Source organism: Stegodyphus dumicola, chromosome 9 (genome assembly GCF_044657685.1).
Source record: "Stegodyphus dumicola isolate Sdum_Otavi_A_Nest chromosome 9, ASM4465768v1".
NCBI classification, from domain to species: domain Eukaryota; kingdom Metazoa; phylum Arthropoda; class Arachnida; order Araneae; family Eresidae; genus Stegodyphus; species Stegodyphus dumicola.
Genome location: NC_140776.1, coordinates 57,495,519 through 57,516,589, shown reverse-complemented (window position 1 = coordinate 57,516,589; position 21,071 = coordinate 57,495,519). Strand labels below are relative to the sequence as shown.

The 21,071-nt window shown below is 34.2% G+C and overlaps 1 protein-coding gene across 4 annotated transcripts in view; it reads right to left on the bottom strand.

Moving 5' to 3' along the window:
* The window catches only part of LOC118190974 (tubulin polyglutamylase TTLL6-like), a 93,959-nt gene extending 74,401 nt beyond the window's left edge, over positions 1-19,558 (bottom strand). For 2 of the 4 annotated variants that reach the window (XM_085824524.1, XM_035361762.2), the window contains exon 1: positions 3,084-3,221. Coding sequence is in view for 1 of the 4 variants with exons in the window: in XM_085824523.1 (XP_085680649.1) it covers positions 19,431-19,473 (43 nt within the window). In the remaining 3 variants the exon portion in view is untranslated. Of the gene's footprint in view, positions 1-3,083; positions 3,222-19,430 lie in introns of those variants that run through there. The other 2 variants (XM_085824523.1, XM_085824525.1) reach the window with 2 other exon arrangements.
* Positions 19,559-21,071: the final 1,513 nt, after the last annotated feature.

Genomic DNA, 21,071 nt, shown 5'->3' with positions numbered 1-21,071 from the left:
GCGTAATCCTACTGAAAATATGGGCATGTGGAAGCCCAAATTTGAAATTTGGAATTTGTTTTACTATCGATTTCATATTTTGCAAATCTTTAACGAATTTTTTTTTAATAAACTCAAGGATTTCAAAGCGAACAATGGCAACGTTGTGCAGAAAAAACATTTTTATCTCCAGCGCGTGAGATTCCGTATTGGAAATTCTAAAGATATGCTCAATTTAAAACTATTTTGCAATATTGCTCTTGAACTGAATTTTGTGGTTTAAGGGCGAAGAACATGATGTTTAATAAATAAAAGCAACAGACAAAATGTTAAAAAAAACGCTCCTTTAGACGTAATTTAAAATCTGAAACCTTTCCGATTTTCTTTTATTAAGTTTTTTTATTTTTTCTCTTTTTTTTTAATTTACACACACATACACATTTCCAGAACACTTGGGTTAAGACCCTTTTGACCTAAAGATATTTAAAACCTGCACATCTTTAGAATTTCTGGTAGATAGTCTCGCGCTCTGGAGACAATGTTTTATTCTGTAGTATAGTTTTGCCACTGCTCACTTTGAAATACTTGAATTTTTATCAAAAATTAGTTAAAGGTTTACAAAATATGAAATAGATAATAAAACAAATTCGAAATTCGGGCTTCCAAATGCCATATTCAGGTGGAGGGCTACATTATGCAAAATTTGATGGCTCTAGGTAGTACCGTTGTTTCTTCACAATACGAGAAACATGCATACATTCTTCATTATTTAATTTCTTTAAATGTAATACAGGGCGATAACATTTGGTGGCAGCAATTGAAAACTATTTAACGCTTTTAGGAATTCGACGCAAAATGCCGTTTCGAGACTTATAGCCTTTCTGGGCTAACGCCCCTTTGGGCTAAAAATTCAAGCAATCTGAGAAAATAACTTCTGATAGCAAAGAACTTAGAAGTTCAAGAAGATTTTTGACAGTTAATTTTCAATAAAAAATACTCGGATACAAACTAAGTACTTGGTACTTGGTTATTATTTCAGAACTCGAATACAATTTTGGTGGCTTTGTGAGAAATACGTATTTAGAGAAAATTATGAGCAATATTATTATTCGCGATACAGTATGAAGTAGATAACGAGTAAAATAGACAGGAACTTGATATATACTGTTTAGAGAAAATTTTGTCACCACTAACATACAAATACCGCGAATAATCTCAAACCCAATTTCGCGCCCTTCAACTGAAGATTAATCATATATGCGTTTTGAATCTGTTCTTACTAAAGTAAAAGAACATAAACATTCTGCTTCCTGAATAAAAACTTGGTACATATAACATCGTTATTAAAGCTATAAAATAGTAACTCTACTTTTTTGATTTGGTTTATTCGATTTACAGCAAAACAATCAAGGGCTATCTGCCTGAGGTGAAAAATGCCTGCGTGACACACTTTCTAATGCTCCGTGATAGGATTAATCTAGCAGTGACGCAGTTCAGAAAAATTGTTACTATTTTTAGAATAGAGAGGCCAAGTACCCAAACTAAAATGAAAAATTAAGGGCCTATTGGTAATTTAAATTCTAATTTATATTTACGTGTTTTTTTACCTTACATTATATATACATAATGTGCGTGTATGTAATCATTGCATTGAAGGAGAAAAATGTATCGATTGCTTCATATATAGCATAAAATATAACACACATTACTGATAAGTAGATTCATAATAATAAAGCATCTTTTAAGTACATGAAAGAAGAAACACAAATTTTACCACTTTAAAATGACGCAGAAATTTAATAATTATATCTATGTAATTAATAGAAAATTATTGTGTAACTAATTAATTGATATAACATTTTTTTATAATAATAAAATAGCATAAAATTATTATACTGTTACATGCGTACGGGTTAATAATGGATTGAATGCACACAGAACTAATGATAGCTTGATTAAATTTATTTTCTCCCCAAAAACCACTTTATAATTCTGGAACTTTTCACAAAAGTGCTCTTACAGCTTAGTGTGACAGACCATAATCACTAGCTACCTTTTCAAATTACTAAGAACGTTAAACGCAACAAAATGTAAAGTGCATCTAAAGAGCAAACTCGCACGGAGATCTCTCATGACTGAGAACTCTGAACTAAACTGAGAACTGATGCTGTCTCTGGTCTTATATAGTTTTATTCCGGCCAACGAGAAATTTGCAGTACCTTTGATTTCTCGAAATAGCTGGAAATTACCATATATAGTTACAGTTACGTATAGGTCCAAATACAGTTACAATTACATACAGGGATCAGATCAGTTGCAATTATACAGGGATCGGACGAAAATGTCGTCAAATGGTCATTAATTTTGGAGACTATTGGCGAATTCTCGCCCAGTTTGGTGATTAAAATTAATTTCCGAAACCTTCGCCAGCTTGGCGCAATCTTGAAAATCTAGCAAGATAAACACTTACCTCTCTGTTAAATGGACTTGCCCGTGTAATCTTACTTTTCCGGCGGAGCTTCGCTTTTAGAGGCATTTCATATTACGTTACTTATGAGATACCACAATTTTACACATCATTTCACTAAAATTATTTACATATATACAAAATTCGTAATAATATGTTACAACTCCAGAAGGTAAAAAAATACATTGAAAAGTATACTCTTCTACTCCTTACAATACTCCTTACAAATTATTGTTTATAGTCGGTTTATGAAGAAATAAATCGAAAATTATGATCCAAAAGAAAAAGCGTCTCAGAAATTAATTAAATTTGTAAAATAGTAACAAGCTCCAAACGATTCGAGCCATCATATTCAGTAAGCTAAACCATGGAAGTAGCCGTCACACTTTTAATAATATGAAAATTCACATATTTCTTTTTTTTTTTTTTATTTAAGGATGAATATAGTTTTCATCCTTTTTATACGAAAAATAATCGCTTCTCTTTTCAGACAGTTTCATATCAATTGAACATACTGCATACTTATATACGTATGTATACACTAACCAATACATCAGTTGTCATATGCCAGATAATAACGGCTTTCATATCATATTTCTCGAAATAGTTTTCACAAATAGCCAAATAGTCAAATTACCTTTTATTTATTTTTCTTTTCAGGACGCACAAATACCTGCTTTTAGTGTATCAGCCAATAATTTTAGAATAAAGTGCCCATTTTATATAAATTAAACAACTAACATCAAACGCGTTAAAAAAGCAACTAGATTCTAAATATGACTCTGGAATGCTTAAGAAAATGTTTCTCGAGTTGAGCAAACATTCAGAAAAATTGACTATAAAATATTTTCAATTAATTTTTGCAGACGATAATTGGCCTAAACCTGATATACGGTAGACATAGGTTTGGAGATTTTATACGACGTTAGGGAGCCGATAAAGTTTACATTTGTATAAAACTGCATCAATGTTTTTGGTGAGATTTGGTGGGTTTTATTGCTCATTTTGTTGAGTTGTTGATTGTATAGCTATTTTGCATGCGTGAGCTTGAGTAATTTTAGTTCCAGCGATAAAGTAATTTTTTTTTTTTTTTTTTTTTTTTTTTTTTTTTTTTTTTTTAAAGGTTTGGTAGCGTTATTTTTTGTTTTAAGCTGAGCAATTTAATGAATGAACAAGTTTTTTAGGACGTTGGAGCTAGACAGAAAACGTACCGTGCTTTCATTAATAATAGACGCCAAGATACTACCGAAAGCTTTCCGCTGCCTCTAATGAGGGAAGGATATGGAATGGAAATTGCACCACGTGCTGATGTCTCGGGTGGATCCAACGAGGTAAGAATAGCTAAAGTACGCCTTCTCCATATGTCCGTGCAATTAGAATTGAAGCTATGAAATTCCACAGTATGACTTTACCACTTACCATGGCCGCTGCCATAAGCGGACTTTGTTTATATTCTAATTGGCGTTGTCTGCATGTTTCAGCTATTCAATATTAAACGTTTATATGTTCTAATTTTAATACTTAACAGATTTTCTACTTAGAATTACAAGGATTTCAAATAACCTTTTCAGATTTATTAAAATCTAGGTATATGAAAATGTGTAAATGGTAAAATGTATAGAAATAGAATGCTTAAGAATTATCCTAGAATAATAAAATCTAGGTATATGAAAATGTATAACACAAATGTATACATAATACAACCTGGAAGATCACTGGAAGTTTCAATGGTATTTATGCAAATTATGCCTTACAAACCCTTTTCCGAGCCTGCGCACGTTGATATTTGCTTTCAAATTCAGTGTAATTTTATACAATATGTTTCATAGTCTTACACGTACGCTGTATGGCGGCCGTGATAAGACTGACGTCACGTTGCTAACATTTCCTTTGCTTCAACTTCCATGGACCTTATAAGAAACAGACCAACCTAAATGGGTTTTCTCCCCGTCTGACGCGCTCTTGATCACATCCCGAGGAGTAGGGACGACTTTCAGAAATTTAACAGTGGTTGCATATTGCAGCGTGTATTGTCAAGAAAAAGCTGGTTGTAGTGCCTCATTTCACAAATTAGAATTTCTACAAATTTTTATTTTTGAAACTGAGATTGATTTTTAACAATTTAGCATATTTATCAAGCATAATTAGCGTTCCAAATAATTATAAAGCTATTGCATGCTGGATATTTTCTTAGCTTTTCCTATGCTGTAAGGAAATTTGTAATTACTTCTTTTAGAAAATAATATTTTAAATCCGAAATAATAGAAAATTTCAAACAAGCAATTTTCTGTTGCAATTTTTATGCTTTTTTGTAGGTGTAAATAAGTAAAAAATATTTAAAAACGAAGTTTTGAAAGTTTTGTATAAAATTCTAAATTTTGCTGCTTTTTAAAATTATAGATGAGTATTACAGCACAATTTCTATAAAGGAATTTTATTTCAGTTATATTTCATAATACATCATAGTAAAAAAACACTTTTGACATCTTAATTTTTATACATTTAATTCTAATATTAAAATTGTATTTAACCGTAATAATTAATTTTGATTGTATTTTATAGTGATTATTTTTACTTCCTTACGAAGTAAAAAGGAAGTATTGCAATCGCGAAAAGTTTCAGCCAGCATATTTCAAAGAAAATATCCATTTTGACTGCTATCGAATGCAATTTAACGATGTTTTTGCGTGATATTTGTACGTAAGGACAGAATAAAGACACGTTTCCTCCAAAAAAATTATAAAACTGCTTTAAAATTAATTCTGAAGAGAATTTTTCGTGGCATCTGTACGAACGTACGTACGTACGTATCTCGCATAACTCAAAAACGAGTAGCCTAAGAACGTTGAAATTTTGTATATAGGACTGCTATAACATGTAGATGTGCACCTCGTATTTTGGTTGCAATAGGCCGCACCAAACGTATATAAATATATTTATATATATATATATATATATATCCACTCTTTTACCCGGATCAGTGATCTCAGTTTCTTTACTCTTATATGTTTGTAAATTGTACATTTTTTGCTTTAAAAATGGTTGAATTATGTTGTTTTTATCTTCCGGTTAAGGTTTTTATGCCTTTAGTAAATCTGTGTGCAATATTTTTAGAATTATCAACAATTTTAAAGTTGTTTAAGTGCCGCTAAGCCTTTTTTTTTTTTTTTTTTGGATGGCGGCCATTGATTGTTTACATTTGAAACAGCAGACTAGTGGATTTGTTGCCAATCTAGAGAAACTTAGCTTCGCAACAACAAAGATAACGCATTCATTTATTATTGCCAATTAAATCATGCTTAATTCTTTCTGGAATTTTTTCGAGGAAATAAGTGTTTGAGATTTACTTCGTAATTTTTAATATAGATATTTTGAGTTTTTTATGTATTTTTGCCTTCTCGCGAAGTGAGAACTGAATTAATTATATGAGAAATGCTCAATCGTTTGTGAAAAACTGTTTCTATTTTGTTTTGTTTGCTTAATTTCTTTTATACATCATTCTAGCTTTATTATAGTATTTGAATAGAACATGTGGCAACGATTAGATAATTCTATTCTTTAAATGATATAAATTTTGTGCATTATGAGTTATAATATGAACGAAATATAATACTGTTATGTGAATTTAGGGCCAGAGTGTCGCTATGGTAAACAAATACTAGAGTGAATTTTAAAGAATGCATTTATTCTATTGTGGTTTATGCGCTGTCGGCGAAATAGACTTAATTCAATCCAATAAGTTTAAATGAAATGCAAGAAAAAATGCGTATAATTTAATATTCCCTACAAGGAATTCACGTGGTGTACACATCAGATTTTTTTTAATTTATTAAACTACATAAGATTCTACAAAAGATTTTTTTTATTTACTGTTAATTTAATTTATTAGCTCGAAGCGGCATTTTGCGCTGTTTCACTATAAATATCCGTGTCTCCTTGCAAATTGTTGTTACCAAATATTATCGCCCTGTATTATATTTAAAGAAATAAAATAATGAAGAATCTGCATGAATACATGTATGTTTCTCGCACTGCGACAAAAACGACGGTATCTAGAGCCATCAAATTATGAATAATGTAATCCTGCACCCGAACATTGGCATCTGGACGGCCGAATTTCAAATTTGTTTTAATCTATTTCATATTTTGTAAAACTTTAACGAATTTTTGATTAACAAATTCAAGAGTTCAAAGCGAACAATCGTAACACCGTACGGAAAATAACATTTTTATCTCTAGTGCGGAAATTCTAAAGATATGCTGTTTTTAAATGTATGTGGTTTACGGGCGAAGAACGTGATATTCAATAAATATCGGTAACACACAAAACGTCAAAAAAGGGTTCCTTTTGAGCGCAATATAAAATCTGAGTGCTTCTAGATTTTATTTAATCTTTTTTTTTTTCCTTCATTACACTCAGAAAATTTTATGCTTCGAATTTTATAATGCCAACTTCCACGGACCTTATAAGAGATAGACTAACCCAGTGGGCGGGACGCGCGTCACCGAATGTCCACAAGAAAGAGTAGGGACGATCTGGTTTACTTTAACACTGAAACCTATGGCGTTTGTATCACATAACTCTTTTTAATTATTAAATGTGATACGCTGTATAGTGGTGAGATTATGAAAGTCACAGTTTTTTTCAAATAGGATTTAATATATCTCATTAAAGCGGATTTTACTGCATTTCGCGCATTTTTTTCACGCGTAATTCTTGTACAAACATCTTTACTTTGGTAAAACTGTAAAAATTCTAAGCACAAAATTTATGAACTTAATTTTGCGTTAAAATAAAGTAAAATTAAATAAGATTGATAGTACGTGATGCTTTGAAATAAATAAGGTAAAATTAAACAAGATTAATATTTTTTTAAAACTTTAATGAACATATTCAGGCAGTGATTTTTAAAATTATAATAACATTACAAAACGATTATTTATTTGGTTATATCATCATTAAATTATTAGCATTAAAGTGGATTATTTATTTTAGTAATTTACCAAACTTTATATAGTTATTAAACTTTGCATAATGTTAAATAATAGTTTTATATCTTTTTGATTTTTAGATTTATTTGGGAAAATCTGCAGCTGTTCTCAAACCTATTCAAATATTTCGTTTTAACATCGAATGCATTTACTCATGTTTTCACATTTTGCATAATATATTTGTTTGTTTTGCATAGTATATTTGTTTGAATATTTGTTTGGTATAATACATTAAGGATTCTTTATTTTGATCGTTTTTAATAGCATATTTGAATACAGAATGTTTCGATACTGCAAGTGTATTTGGTTGGAAATCCAATTACGACAAAAACGAGCATGTCACTACTTTACCTAAATCACCTAAAAGAAGGTGGAAAATTGAAAAATGTAAAAGAAGTTTTCAAAGTAGGCGCTTTAATGATAAATTAACTCTCAGAATATTGAGCAGATTATTTTTTTAAGAAACTAGTGTTGTGGCTTAAGATATGGAAACAGTCTGTCCCAATAAAAGAAACTTTATCACCACAAAAATTTCAGGCATTAATAACAACTACAGATGCATTCATTCAATTGATTACATACTTGTTTCAAAAATATGAAGCTGAATACATATTTCTAGGAAAATTTCAAACTGATGCTCTTGAATCATGTTTTGGAATGTATCGGCAAGTGTCAGGTTCAAATTATTACATAATTAGAAATTATTAGAAAGTGAGAAAAGCTTCGTTTTAAAAGCAATTCTATAATTTCGTCATTAAATATGAACGCCCCTTTTACAGGATTATGATAAGGATTGTTATATTTAGATTTGTGAATATTGATAATTATTCAAATTTATTAATGATTTTTCTATAGAAAATGTTTTTCTGATATTTTACCAGTGCTGGTTTATGTTTCAGGTTATGCTTCCATGAAACAATTAAAGCTGGTAAAATGCAATATTTGTCAGGACTGATTGCAAAGGGTTCATTCAGTAGATATGGAGATGATACATTTTTGGTGTCCTTAAAGAATTAGATAGGGTTAAACTAAGTTTACCATCTGAAGTTGCTTTATTAACGTCTTCAATTGTACACTTCTTATTTGGTGAAATTCTTAAAAACATGGAAGATACATTTCTTATGTCAGGAAAGCAATTGGGTATTTTATATATTGTTGCGTGCGTACGGGTTCGTTATGAAATGAATGCACAAGTCCGATGAAAAATGAACAAAAATGTATTATTATTACAACAAAAATGCTTAAATTTTCTCAAATTATCATGCAGTATTACAATATCTCACAGTAGTTATCTTTTAACTACTCAAATGTCCAATAGAACGTAATTCAAAACAGCTAAAGAACGCTAATCCGCGAATTCGCTACAATCAACAACAGTAGTTTTCTAAACAAACTAAGCAACTACTACACACTGAGATGTTTTCCTCCTTTTATAAGATTTTAAAATCACGCGCTAGAATTTTCCAGCACTTTCTCGAAATCAAAAAGAGATATTTATTTATTTAACGCACGCGCTCTTGTATTTTTAATTTTTCCGGCTTAGCTTTCTTTTAATATTCGTCACGCGCTGCACTGCGCGAGAAATAAAACCATTTAATTTATAATTGAACTAACATTAGCTTTTTAAATACCAAATTCGTAACACTGCCCCCTTCCCAAGGACTGCACGTCCCGGGCAGTACAATCCCTGGACAGGAAGCTAAACTTACAACTGTGGCATAAATGCAACTGAGGCATAAACATTACATTACAATATCAAACAATATAAACAATAAATGCAATAACTAACTTAAACAAATCAAATGCTATCAAATACTAAATACAAAACAAATACTAAATACAAATCAAATACTAAATACAAATCAAATACTAAATGCAAATCAAATACTAAATACAAATCAAATCAAATACACATTTATAAACAAAAAGGACCATGGTCTGATACTATTTACAATTATTTACATTAAGTACTATGGCCATAGTAATGAGCTAACCTGTCGTAATGAACGACTTTAGGTTTAGAGTTCGAAGACTTACGAATCCGAACCACGACGTCATTCAGTCTTTTTAGGACTGTATACGGGCCATCCCAAGGTGACTGTAATTTCGGACAAAGTCCTTTCCGTCGAGTCGGATTCCACAACCACACCTTGTCTCCTTCGTGGAACTGATGTTCAGTAGCTCTTGTGTCGTAGCGGGTCTTCATCTTCTCCGTCGCCAAGTTGACTCGCTCTCGTGCAAAGTTGTGCATCACTTCAAACCGGGCCTGGAGATCTTGAATATATTCCTCAGACGATGAAGGAGCATCCGGAGGGCGGCCAAACAATAGATCACAAGGCAGACGAAGGTCACGACCGAAGAGCATCTGTGATGGAGAATAGCCAGTAGTCTCGTGGACAGCACTGCGGTAAGCCAGTAAAAAGAGTGGTAATTTCTTGTCCCAGTCCTGTTGGTTTCTGGAAACCACTAATGAGAGGTTATTAAGGATGGTTCGATTGAACCTCTCTACCATGCCGTCCGACTGGGGATGCAATGGCGTCGTTTGAGTTTTGTCAATGCCGAGTAGTTTGCATAGTTCTTTGATTACTGCCGAGGCAAAATTCCTTCCCTGATCGGAATGTAACTGAAGTGGCACTCCGAACCTGGAAATCCAGTGCTGTATCATTACCTCAGTTACTGTGACAGCCTCTTGATTAGGAATAGGATAAGCTTCAGGCCACTTGGTGAAGTAATCAATGACAACGAGTATGTATTTGTTGCCATCAGCAGTTCGTGGCAGAGGTCACAGGATGTCAAAGGCGATACGTTCAAAAGGCGCCCCTACGTTGTAACGTTGCAGCTTGCCTCGGCTGCGTCTCCTCGGTCCTTTCCGACCTGCACAGGCATCGCAAGATCGGCACCACTTTTGCACGTCATCCTTTGCATTATTCCAGTAAAAGCGCTCACGAACTCTCTGCAAGGTCTTCATTATTCCAAAGTGACCTCCAGTAGGGGTGCTATGTAACTCTTTAAGGACATCAGGAATGCGGTATCTTGGAAGTATAAGTTGCCATCGGAACGTCTTCCCATCATCCGATTCGAATTTCCGGTATAAGACGCCGTTTCGAATGTGAAGTGAATCCCAGAGTGCCCAATATTGTTTGGTTGTAGGACTACAGATAGAAATGTCCTGCCAGGTAGGTTTTCTGTTTGATGACTCCATTAAATCAATTATGGGTTTAATGTCGCGGTCTTCCAGCTGGTCTTTCCTGACTTCATCATCACTCCACGGTTCTCGATCAGCCGATGTTGATGTTGTAATTTGTCTTGCGACCAGAGTCAGCAGCTCGTATTTCGCTTCCACCCTGGAACAATATCGGCAGCTTTCTTGGCAAGGTCTTCTAGACAGGGCGTCGGCGTTTCCGTGTGATGATCCCTTACGATGACGGATAGTGATGTCATATTCTTGGAGTCTCTGTATCCACCTGGCTATTTGACCCTCAGGATTCTTGAAATTTAAAAGCCAGGTCAATGATGCATGATCGGTGCGGAGCAGGAATTTTCTGCCGTATAGATAGTGATGGAACTGTTCTACAGCTTTGACTATGGCGAGCAACTCTTTCCTGGTGACACAATAATTCCTCTCCGGTTTAGACAGGCACTTGCTCCAGTATGCCACTACACGTTCTTGGCCGTCTATTTCTTGGGACAAAACAGCACCAACACTTTCATTACTCGCGTCGGTGTCGAGAATAAATGGTCGGTCAAGCTGAGGATACGTCAGGATTGGAGCAGATGTTAAAGCCTCCTTTAAGTTGTTAAATGCATCCTCGCATTCTTTTGTCCACAAGAACTTCTGGTTGCTCTCTGTCAGCTTGTGTAGGGGTCTTGCGATGGAAGAAAAGTCCTTCACGAATTTCCTATAGTAGGTGCAAAGCCCTAGGAAGCTTCTCAGCTGATGGACATTTTCGGGACGTTTCCAGGATTTAACGGCTGATACCTTTTCAGGATCCGTGCGCACACCTTCTGCAGAGATGACATGTCCCAGGTAAGTCATTTCCTTTCGGAACAATTTGCATTTAGCGGGACTCAGCTTCAGATTGGCTTCTTTCAGTTTCTGAAGCACCTTCCTAAGATTTTCTAAATGTTCTTCAAAACTCTTTCCGACGATGATGATGTCGTCCAGGTATATGAGGCAGGCTTCGTAGGAAAGGCCTTTCAAAACAGTTTCCATAAGACGTTCGAATGTTGCCGGCGCATTACACAGTCCAAACGGCATCACCTTGAATTGCCAAAGCCCTTGTCCCGTAGTAAATGCCGTCTTTTCTCGGTCTTCAGACTGTATTTCTACCTGCCAATACCCACTCTTTAAATCAAGTGTTGAGAACCACTTGCTTCCAGAAAGAGTGTCTAGAATGTCGTCAATTCTAGGAAGAGGGTAACTGTCTTTCTTCGTAACCTCATTCAACCGGCGATAGTCGACGCAAAATCTTGTTGAGCAGTCTTTCTTTCTGAGTAGGACGATGGGAGATGCCCATGGACTTACTGAAGGCTCGATGACATCGCCTTCTTCCATACCTTTTAACAGTGTTCGCACCTCTTCCTGTTTAGCAAACGGTAGACGTCTTGGATGTTGCTTGATCGGGGGATGATCACCGGTATCTATTCTATGTTGTATCAAACTAGTTCGACCCACGTCAGAATACGAGCGGGAGAAAACAACTTGAAGATCTTTAACGACGCGATCGGCAGCATTCTTCTCTTCATCGTTTAATTGCGCATTCTGAAGTAACTCTGATGTAATGCTTTCTGAAGACACGGATTCTTGGATGTTACTCTTTCTTTCAACGGTGGTTACTGGAGTACATGTTGCAACCACTTCACCTTTCTTAATAACTCTCGCCTTCTCAGTTACATTGGCGACTCTCACCGGGATAACCGTTCTGGATAGGTCGACGAGTGTTGAGGCTACTAGTACTCCTTTTGGGCTATTACAGTTATTGGGATATTCTATGAGGCCGTAGCGGAAATTCCTGTTTTCGGCTATGGATCCAGGAAGTAAAATTTCTGTTCTTGCCGGTATTGTGATATTGTCTGGTGCTATGATTTTATGGACAGATTTAACTTCATCATTGACTCCAAATAACGCTATGTCCTCAGATGTAGAATGCAATTCGTTTTTTTAAAGTCCAAGGAAAAATTGTATTTCGTTAGAAAGTCCAATTTGAGTATGCAAGAATCAGTGATCTCTGCTACATATGCCATGTGATGGTAAGCGGCACTTCCAAACGTGATGTTAGCATTTACTTTTCCATCGATGTTGATCTTCTCACCGGACACAGTCTGTAGGGTAACGCAGGGCGGCGTCCAGATAAGTTTGCTTCCCAGTTGTTGAGCCAAATCTTTTCGGATGATGGTAACGTTGGCTCCTGTATCTATCGTCATATTGCAGGGAACTCCGTTAATATGTCCTATTATGAAAAGTCCATTACTGCCGCCTCTCACTGCAGAAATCTGAAGCGCTTTAAACTGGGGCTTTTCATGATCTGGCAACCTCCGCCCCGCGAGATGGCCACTAATTAGTTTCCCTGCTGTTTGTTAGGAGCAGTCTTAGCATCCGTGCCCTGGGGTGTTCTGCAGTTTCGTCGTATGTGTCCTTCAGCACCGCAGTTCCAGCACTTTACGGTCGGTTTCTTGTCACCAATATTCTGTCTCAAGGCGTTCAGTTGTCTAGTTAAATCGTCTAGACGAGCAGTGACTTGATCCCCTGGCTCCTGGTCTTGAGCAGCTCTGACTGGATGGCGGTCTCAACGGGTGTCTTGCTGGGCTGCCTCAAATTTCATGGCATACACTAAAGCGCTTTTCAGATCTTTAACATCCGCCATTCGCAGTGCTTTCTGTATTTCAGGGTCACGGATGCCATCGATGAAATATTGCAGGGACAGGATTTCCCTTGTTTCTGTTGGGCACTCCGAAAAGGCGTGATGTGACAGCCTTTCAACATCCGTGGCGAGCTCCTGAAGCGTTTCGGTGAGCTTCTGTTGACGAGATTTTAATTGGAGCCTGCTGTAGTCTTTTAAACATTTCTCGCCGAAGCGCAGCTCCAAAGCGCCGGATAGAGCTTCGAAATCTAGTCTTTGATTTTCGGGAAGCGTCTGCAGGATATCCGCTGCGTCTGCTCTCAAAGAAGCGGCGAGATGACAGGCCTTAGCTTGGGAATCCCATCCATTCGCATCCGCAACGATAGAAAATTGTGTCCTATACACCTGCCAGGAGGTCTTCCCATCATATGTAGATAGTTTCAGAACGGAACGAGGAGGCATCGATGAAAATTTGAAACCTTCAGAATTGTTTCCTACCGTCGCTATGCACTTCTTTAGGCTGTCAACTTCTTTGGCGACGGCAGCAGAAACCCTATCATCAATTTGTTGTTCGACGGCAGAAACTCTTTCTTCAATTTGTTGTTGGAAGGCCGAAACTCTTCCTTCGACTCGTTGCTCCACAGCTGACACTCTATCTTCTATTTCATCTTTGACAGAAGAAACCTTTTCTTCAATTTGCCCGACTTTATTTTCGACAGCTCCTATTCTGTCTTCCATAGCCTCAAATTTACTTTCTATTACGCAGGTTATTTCTCTTTTCATTTCGTCTTGACCTGATTCAATCTTTTCTTGTACAGCTTTAATGTCTTCTTTAAAAGTTACTTGACCAGCTTCCAACTTTTCGTGAACGGCTTCCATTTCCATTTTAACGGATCTCATCTCTCCTTTAACGGAATCTTGGCCCAATTTCATTTCTTCCTTAACGGATTCCTGGCCCAATTTCATTTCTTCCTTAACGGAGTTGACGGCCCCTTCCATCTTTTCTTGGAAAGCAGCAAATGCAGTCATCATTTGCCTGAATTGTTCTTCCATCGCTCTTGTTATTGGCATTCAAATCCCACTTCTGACACCAAAAATTGTTGCGTGCGTACGGGTTCGTTATGAAATGAATGCACAAGTCCGATGAAAAATGAACAAAAATTTATTATTATCACAACAAAAATGCTTAAATTTTCTCAAATTATCATGCAGTATTACAATATCTCACAGTAGTTATTCTTTTAACTACTCAAATGTCCAATAGAACGTAATTCAAAACAGCTAAAGAACGCTAATCCGCGAATTCGCTACAATCAACAACAGTAGTTTTCTAAACAACAACAAACTAAGCAACTACTACAAACTGAGATGTTTTCCTCCTTTTATAAGATTTTAAAATCACGCGCTAGAATTTTCCAGCACTTTCTCGAAATCAAAAAGAGATATTTATTTATTTAACGCACGCGCTCTTGTATTTTTAATTTTTCCAGCTTAGCTTTCTTTTAATATTCGTCACGCGCTGCACTGCGCGAGAAATAAAACCATTTAATTTATAATTGAACTAACATTAGCTTTTTAAATACCAAATTCGTAACAATATGTTATCTTGCATACACGTTTGGTCGAATTAACTTTAATTTTAGCAGTTTCTTGCACTTGTGGAATGATTTATCTGTTTGATAAATTGAAAAAAAATTTCATAATTATGCTAAATATAAAAATGACAAAATTGATGTATAAAAGTTAAAAAATTTACCAATTAATTTTAGTTAATAAGTCACAATTGTTTATTTTTATTTATGTTTTATTTCTGCATAAATTATGTATAATATGTAGCATATGTGCATATGGTACAGCTCCAAGTTTTATGAATCTATTTTTAATAGTGAAATAGGCTTGTAATTTGAGGAAACCACTTTAAAAAAATGAGCCTAATCACTTACCTCTTGAATGGTTTGGAAAAAGTGACACAACATAAAATTGTAGCTGGCACAAATAGAAGGCTGTCCTTTTTATGAATGTAATTAGCATTTAATTCTTTGAATTTTTCTTGAAAGAGTTATTTATAGCACAAAATGCAAGTAAGATTATCTTTACTATCAAATTTCTAACATTTAAAGAATTTTTAATTAATTTCCCTGTTTTAACAAAACTGAGATATCCAGTTTTGTTAAAACAGGTGAAGTGAGTAAAAAGTGATGACTATGGATATTTCCTTTCTGAAAATTTATATAGTTGATGTGATGGTAGCGGCATGGAGTTTTACAAAATATTCTGCTGTTAATATTTATTTTATTATTAAGGAAGTATAAAAAAATTACATCCATAAATATATTTAATTTTTCTCCTTATGTGGATTTTATATTATTTTGGAATAATTTTGATTCAGATTACATAAATGAATTTCATTTATATTAAAATTACAGAAATAAATATTGCATGTAGTAAATCTCAATGATATTTTTAGTTACATAAACAGAGTATAATTGTTTTTAAATTATTGAAGATATGCATTTTTCCGCCTGTGAAAATACTACACTATGAAAAATTTAATGTAAATTATGCTACCGACTCACGTTTATTAATTTTACTTATGCTTAGTTTAAGAGAAAACTATTATTTTCGGCAAACTTGACGATTATAGTGAAGAGAAAGAGATCGACTATTTGATTCACGTGACCTTCCAAAACTGATTTCGCTTCAAGGCCATGATAAAGTCGGCTGTGTACTCCATCTATTCTAATCTCCTAATTTACACAACAGGATATGCTAGAACAACAAACACAAGCGCGTTATTTTGAGGTTGGCAACAATTTTCAAGATCGATCCAAGGTCGTACCGTATACTAGGATTTTACCCGATAATTATTTAACAAAAAGGATAAGAAGAAAACAGTGACAAAACCCAAATGGAAACTTATTCTGTCATTTATCATCGAATTATGGAATATGATGATGTTTATTGGCAATACATTTAGGAATTAGCCAATGCTCTAAATTTTGATATTCATTTCCATTACTCATTTTATTGGCATCAAATCCCGTGTTTGACATTATGGTGTTTTAATTGTATGAATCTTCTTTTAAACTCTCTCTCTTTTTACGCCATAAATATTCCCTTACTAATCAACCAATTTTCTGAATTCAGGACTTTTAACAACTGCAAAAGATTTTATGGTTAATATTCGATAATCGGGGTGAGCGCCAAACTTGGCGAAAGGGTTTTATTTAGAGCTATTTTGATATGGTTGTGGTTTTTGGCTGTATGTTTTCTTGTGGCAAACCTAAGCTTTATTTTGGTAATTGTAAGGGTGTAAATTTAGTGTAGCTAGAAGATTTTTTTTTTTTTTTTTTTTTTTTGAAATACTGTGTTTTTAAAATTTTTACCGTATATTTCAGAAGGTTAAGATGTTGTTGGTGGGAAATTATTGGATTTCAGATGAAGTGAAGTTATGAATGTTTTCATTTAATTTTATTTGGTTATTTATTTTTTTTTTTTTTTAAGTTTTCTTTCCTGTATGTGGCAATCGAAAGATGTGGAGTATTTAAAGTTTTGAAATTTTGGACAAAAGTTATTTAGTGTGTTGAATTCCACGACGTTGTTATATGATTTAATCAATTTCATTTACTATATGTTTGCACATAATAATCGCTGTTCATCACTGTAAACAAAATTTGCTATTCTGTTTACGTTTAAAACTCACTTCACAGTGCTCTGGTCGGCTCAGGCAAACTCGAAGAGTTTCGCAAAAACGGGTACCCGCGTGAAGTCTCTATCCCGGCGTAATGCTTCCGACTTTCAAATTTTTGTAGTTTCGAATAGTTTATGGTACATGTCGATGCAAATGAAAGTTCAGAGCAGTGATAAAATCTGGCAGAGTACGTAATTGAGTCCAACAGAAACACCCCTGCAGTGCAGGCCATGACGAAGGTAAGTGCGCATGATAAGCAATTGGCATGAAGAGAAGAAAAACAAAAAAGTGCCTAAAGCTCACTGAATATGAGAGTCCTCGTGTGTGAAGTTAACATAAAGTAACATTGAATATAAAGCATAGTAAAAAGTAAAATAAAATATATACAATATATACAGGTCAAACATTTACAGCAAAGACAGCAATACCAGAAAACAATCAGTATGAGATAGTGCATAGATAATATATTTAATTTGTGACAATTAGGTGAATGCATAAATTAAAAAGATAGTTACTGATTGAGGTACCTGAGGACCACGAGCGGTCGTTTTCTATTTCTTTCAGTATTATAGTCGTAGTTAAGCACTGGAATAGTGCTGTTGTTGACATTTGGATTATTTTTGTAGAATTTTTCAGCAAGGTTAGCAAAATGAACATATAACGTTGGCATCTCAAGCTCTTGGTGAACAGCCGAGTTTCTGATGAACCATCGACAGTTCGCCGCTTGTCTAAGCAATATATTTTGCATGTTTGAAGTTTCTTAACATTTTTAATACTAGCATATCCCCCAAACAGGACAGGCATATTAGAATATGGGACGCAAAAGGGTCTTGTAAATGAGCAATTTGTTATCAATAGAGAGAACTGAGTTCCGGCCAATTAAGGGGGTAAGTGTTCGTTTACGGGCACGGAACTTGACAATAATTCCAAAGTAATTCCAAGGTATCGGGCATGCTTAGTCCACTGAATAGGGGTGTCATACATGTGAATGCAGTCTTCGTTGTCAATGGTAGCCCTTTTGGTGAACCAAATGGCCTCAGATTTGTCGACGTTGATCTTAACTTTCCAGGCGTTGAGCCAGGACTCATGTGTATGGATGTGTGTTTAGAGTGCTTGCATAACCGGGCCAGGAGATGCATTTTTTGAGAGAATTGCCGTGTCATCGACGTACATTGCCAGGGTGATGTGTGGTGATTGTGGGATATCGTTCGTGTAAATATTATAGTAAATGAGCCCAAGGAGGCTCCCTTGCGGGACGCCAGCCTTGATAGCCCGTGGGGTAGAGTGTGAATTGTTTACACTAACGATAAAGTGTCTATCCTTAAGATAGCAGTAGGTGATATCTGTGATGTACTCTGGGAAACCCAGAGTCATGATTTTGTACATGAGGCCCTCAAGCCAAACTCGATCAAAGGCTTTAGCTACATCGAGGAAGATGGCACCTGTAGTTTGTCCAATGAAAGGTTAAATTTATTCTTAGCAAAAGAAATATTACAGAACGCTGGATTTTTCCTGGGAAATATTCCTACAATATCACAGTATCACGCAATACCATCAGCAACTATACTTTAAACTACTAAAACGTAAAATAGAACGCAATCCACAGCGCAGAGAAAGTTAATCCAATCAACAATAATAACAGCAGTTAACTAAACAACTGAGCTGAGATGTTTCTCTCCGGTTTTTAAAGCTTTCAATCGGTCGCGAGAGAGTTCCAGTAATTTCTGCTTCTCGAGATTTTTGGAAAGCAAAAAGAGTAGAATTACAGTTACAGCTAACATAGTAGTCAATTACATTTATTCAAATTAAATATAAGTTAGCGAGATAAACTTTTATTCAATGTTAACTGCATGTGCTCTGGCATTTTTACTTTTCCGGCGTAGCTTTCTCTTAACATTTGTCACGCGTTCATTGCACGGGGAAATAAGACAATTTAAATTACAATTCTACTAAAAATATCTAACCAATTACAAAATTCGTAACAATATGTATGCACGTGTGTATGTATGTATGTGCATATCTGAGTGTGAGTATACACACACATACCTACGCACATACATATATACATGCATATATGAATACATACATTTCTGAATTCGGTCCCGACAACAGAAGAATTTCTAACAAATGTTTGTTAATTCGTCATCTAAATAGTACCATTCTCGAAAATTTAATTTAATTCATAAAAGCCGAAATTGAAAGATTATAAAAACAGAAGTAGTAAAATGCCGATTTATTTAAAGCTGCCTTCATATACTTCGTCTTTAAACAATTGAAAATATAAAAAATACATATGTAATGAGAAACATTTTAGTTGTACAAGTGATTGAAAAATAACCAAAAAATATTATACCAACTTTTACTACAACATCATCATGTTAACTCCACAAAAATATGAAAGACTAAAACTGAAATGATAATGTTGATTTAAATTACTAAACAAGCAACATATGTGATTTACCTGGATGGCTCTTAAGTTCTACTGGACGTTCGCAACGAGACATATTCAAAATTTAACAAAATAAATTAGTCGATTCTAGATTTTTTTTTAATAGTAAACACATTTTACACGGAACAGCGGAAATCCGGCTCTATTCGCAGCCATGCAATTTTAAATATTCCTCTCAGAATTCAAAATTTTTATTACTGGTTGCCAGAAATTTTTATGCATTACAACTGGTAGCCAGTAATTAATTTATTTATCTCCACTAAAAATCTCCTTAATGTCATTATGTAGGAAAATCTTGTCTCCACTAAATTTTAAAACTTTTAATGAAAACTTTATAGTGTATAATTTTGTTCAAATTTAATGAAGGCTTTTCTTTCACTCTAAAAAAATATGAATTTAAAGTGAAATTCACACGGTATCCTCAAGAATCCTTACCCGGCTTTTATTTCCGCAACCACTGGTCATAGATATGTACTTCTAGCTACAAAAATGTTTTAATGCTGCAAATATTGATGATTCGTCATTTTAAACTTAAAAAATATTACAAAATCTGATCTTTTATTATATGCCTCTTCGGTTCCTATACTTATATTTAGAAAAATTTTATGCTCATTACGAAAAATAAATATAAAAAGTATGGCTCTTGTTCAATTAATATTGACCAAGATATTTCAGTTTAAAGTGGAACATCCTATTAAGGGGAAATATAGAATATCACTTTAAAAAACCATTCTGATGAAAGAATGAGCATTTCTTTGTAGATTTTTTTGTGAAAAGTATTGATCAGTATGAACATTTCCAAGATGGAGGTCTTATTAACTGAATCTTATTGAACTTGTGTTTTAGAAAATACTGGCAGGCTTCAGTACTGACAATTTGTAACATCATTTGCTTAAACAGAAATTAAAAATATTTCTAGTTTAATGAATTTTTTGTATGATAATAGATTATGATACCAAAGTAATGAAACTTTATGAGAATACTAATGACGTATTTTTACCGTTTGAAAGTTCCAGATTGCTTATGTGAAAATTCTTTCGGCATATCAGTTGTAACTAAGTTATGTATTAAAGAATATCACACTTTAGTAAATTACAAAAAAATATACTTGAATGACATTTGAAAGAAAAAAGTAACATTTAATTATTCTAATTTATTTATTAATCGACTCTTCAATCCAAATTTTGAAATTAAATATCTCTGTCAATTTTTGTCGCACGGAAGTCAAATGCTCTGCATTTTTAATAATGAGAATGAAATGAGACTTTTTAAATATAAATATAGAGACTATATAAAATGTTAGATTTCGTAATTCTTATAAATTTATTCCTCAATTTGAAAATACCAAAATATGAACATTTGCGTAAAATATTTTCATAAATGAATGTCTACGGCTAACGGTTGTGGAAATAGAGATCGGGTATGAATTTCTGTGAACACGGTTTATATTGCATTCCATATGCTATGTCATCTCGTAAAATATCACTCTCTAAAATTTGGCTAATGATTTAAACCACTGGTCTTGTAATAGCTAAGTTCTAAAGCGAGTTATACGTAAGTCAAATATAATTAAAATAATAAAATACCTGCAGATAATAAAATACCTACGGGTATTGCAAGGTTGCAATTTCCCTACTATTTTTAAAAAGACTA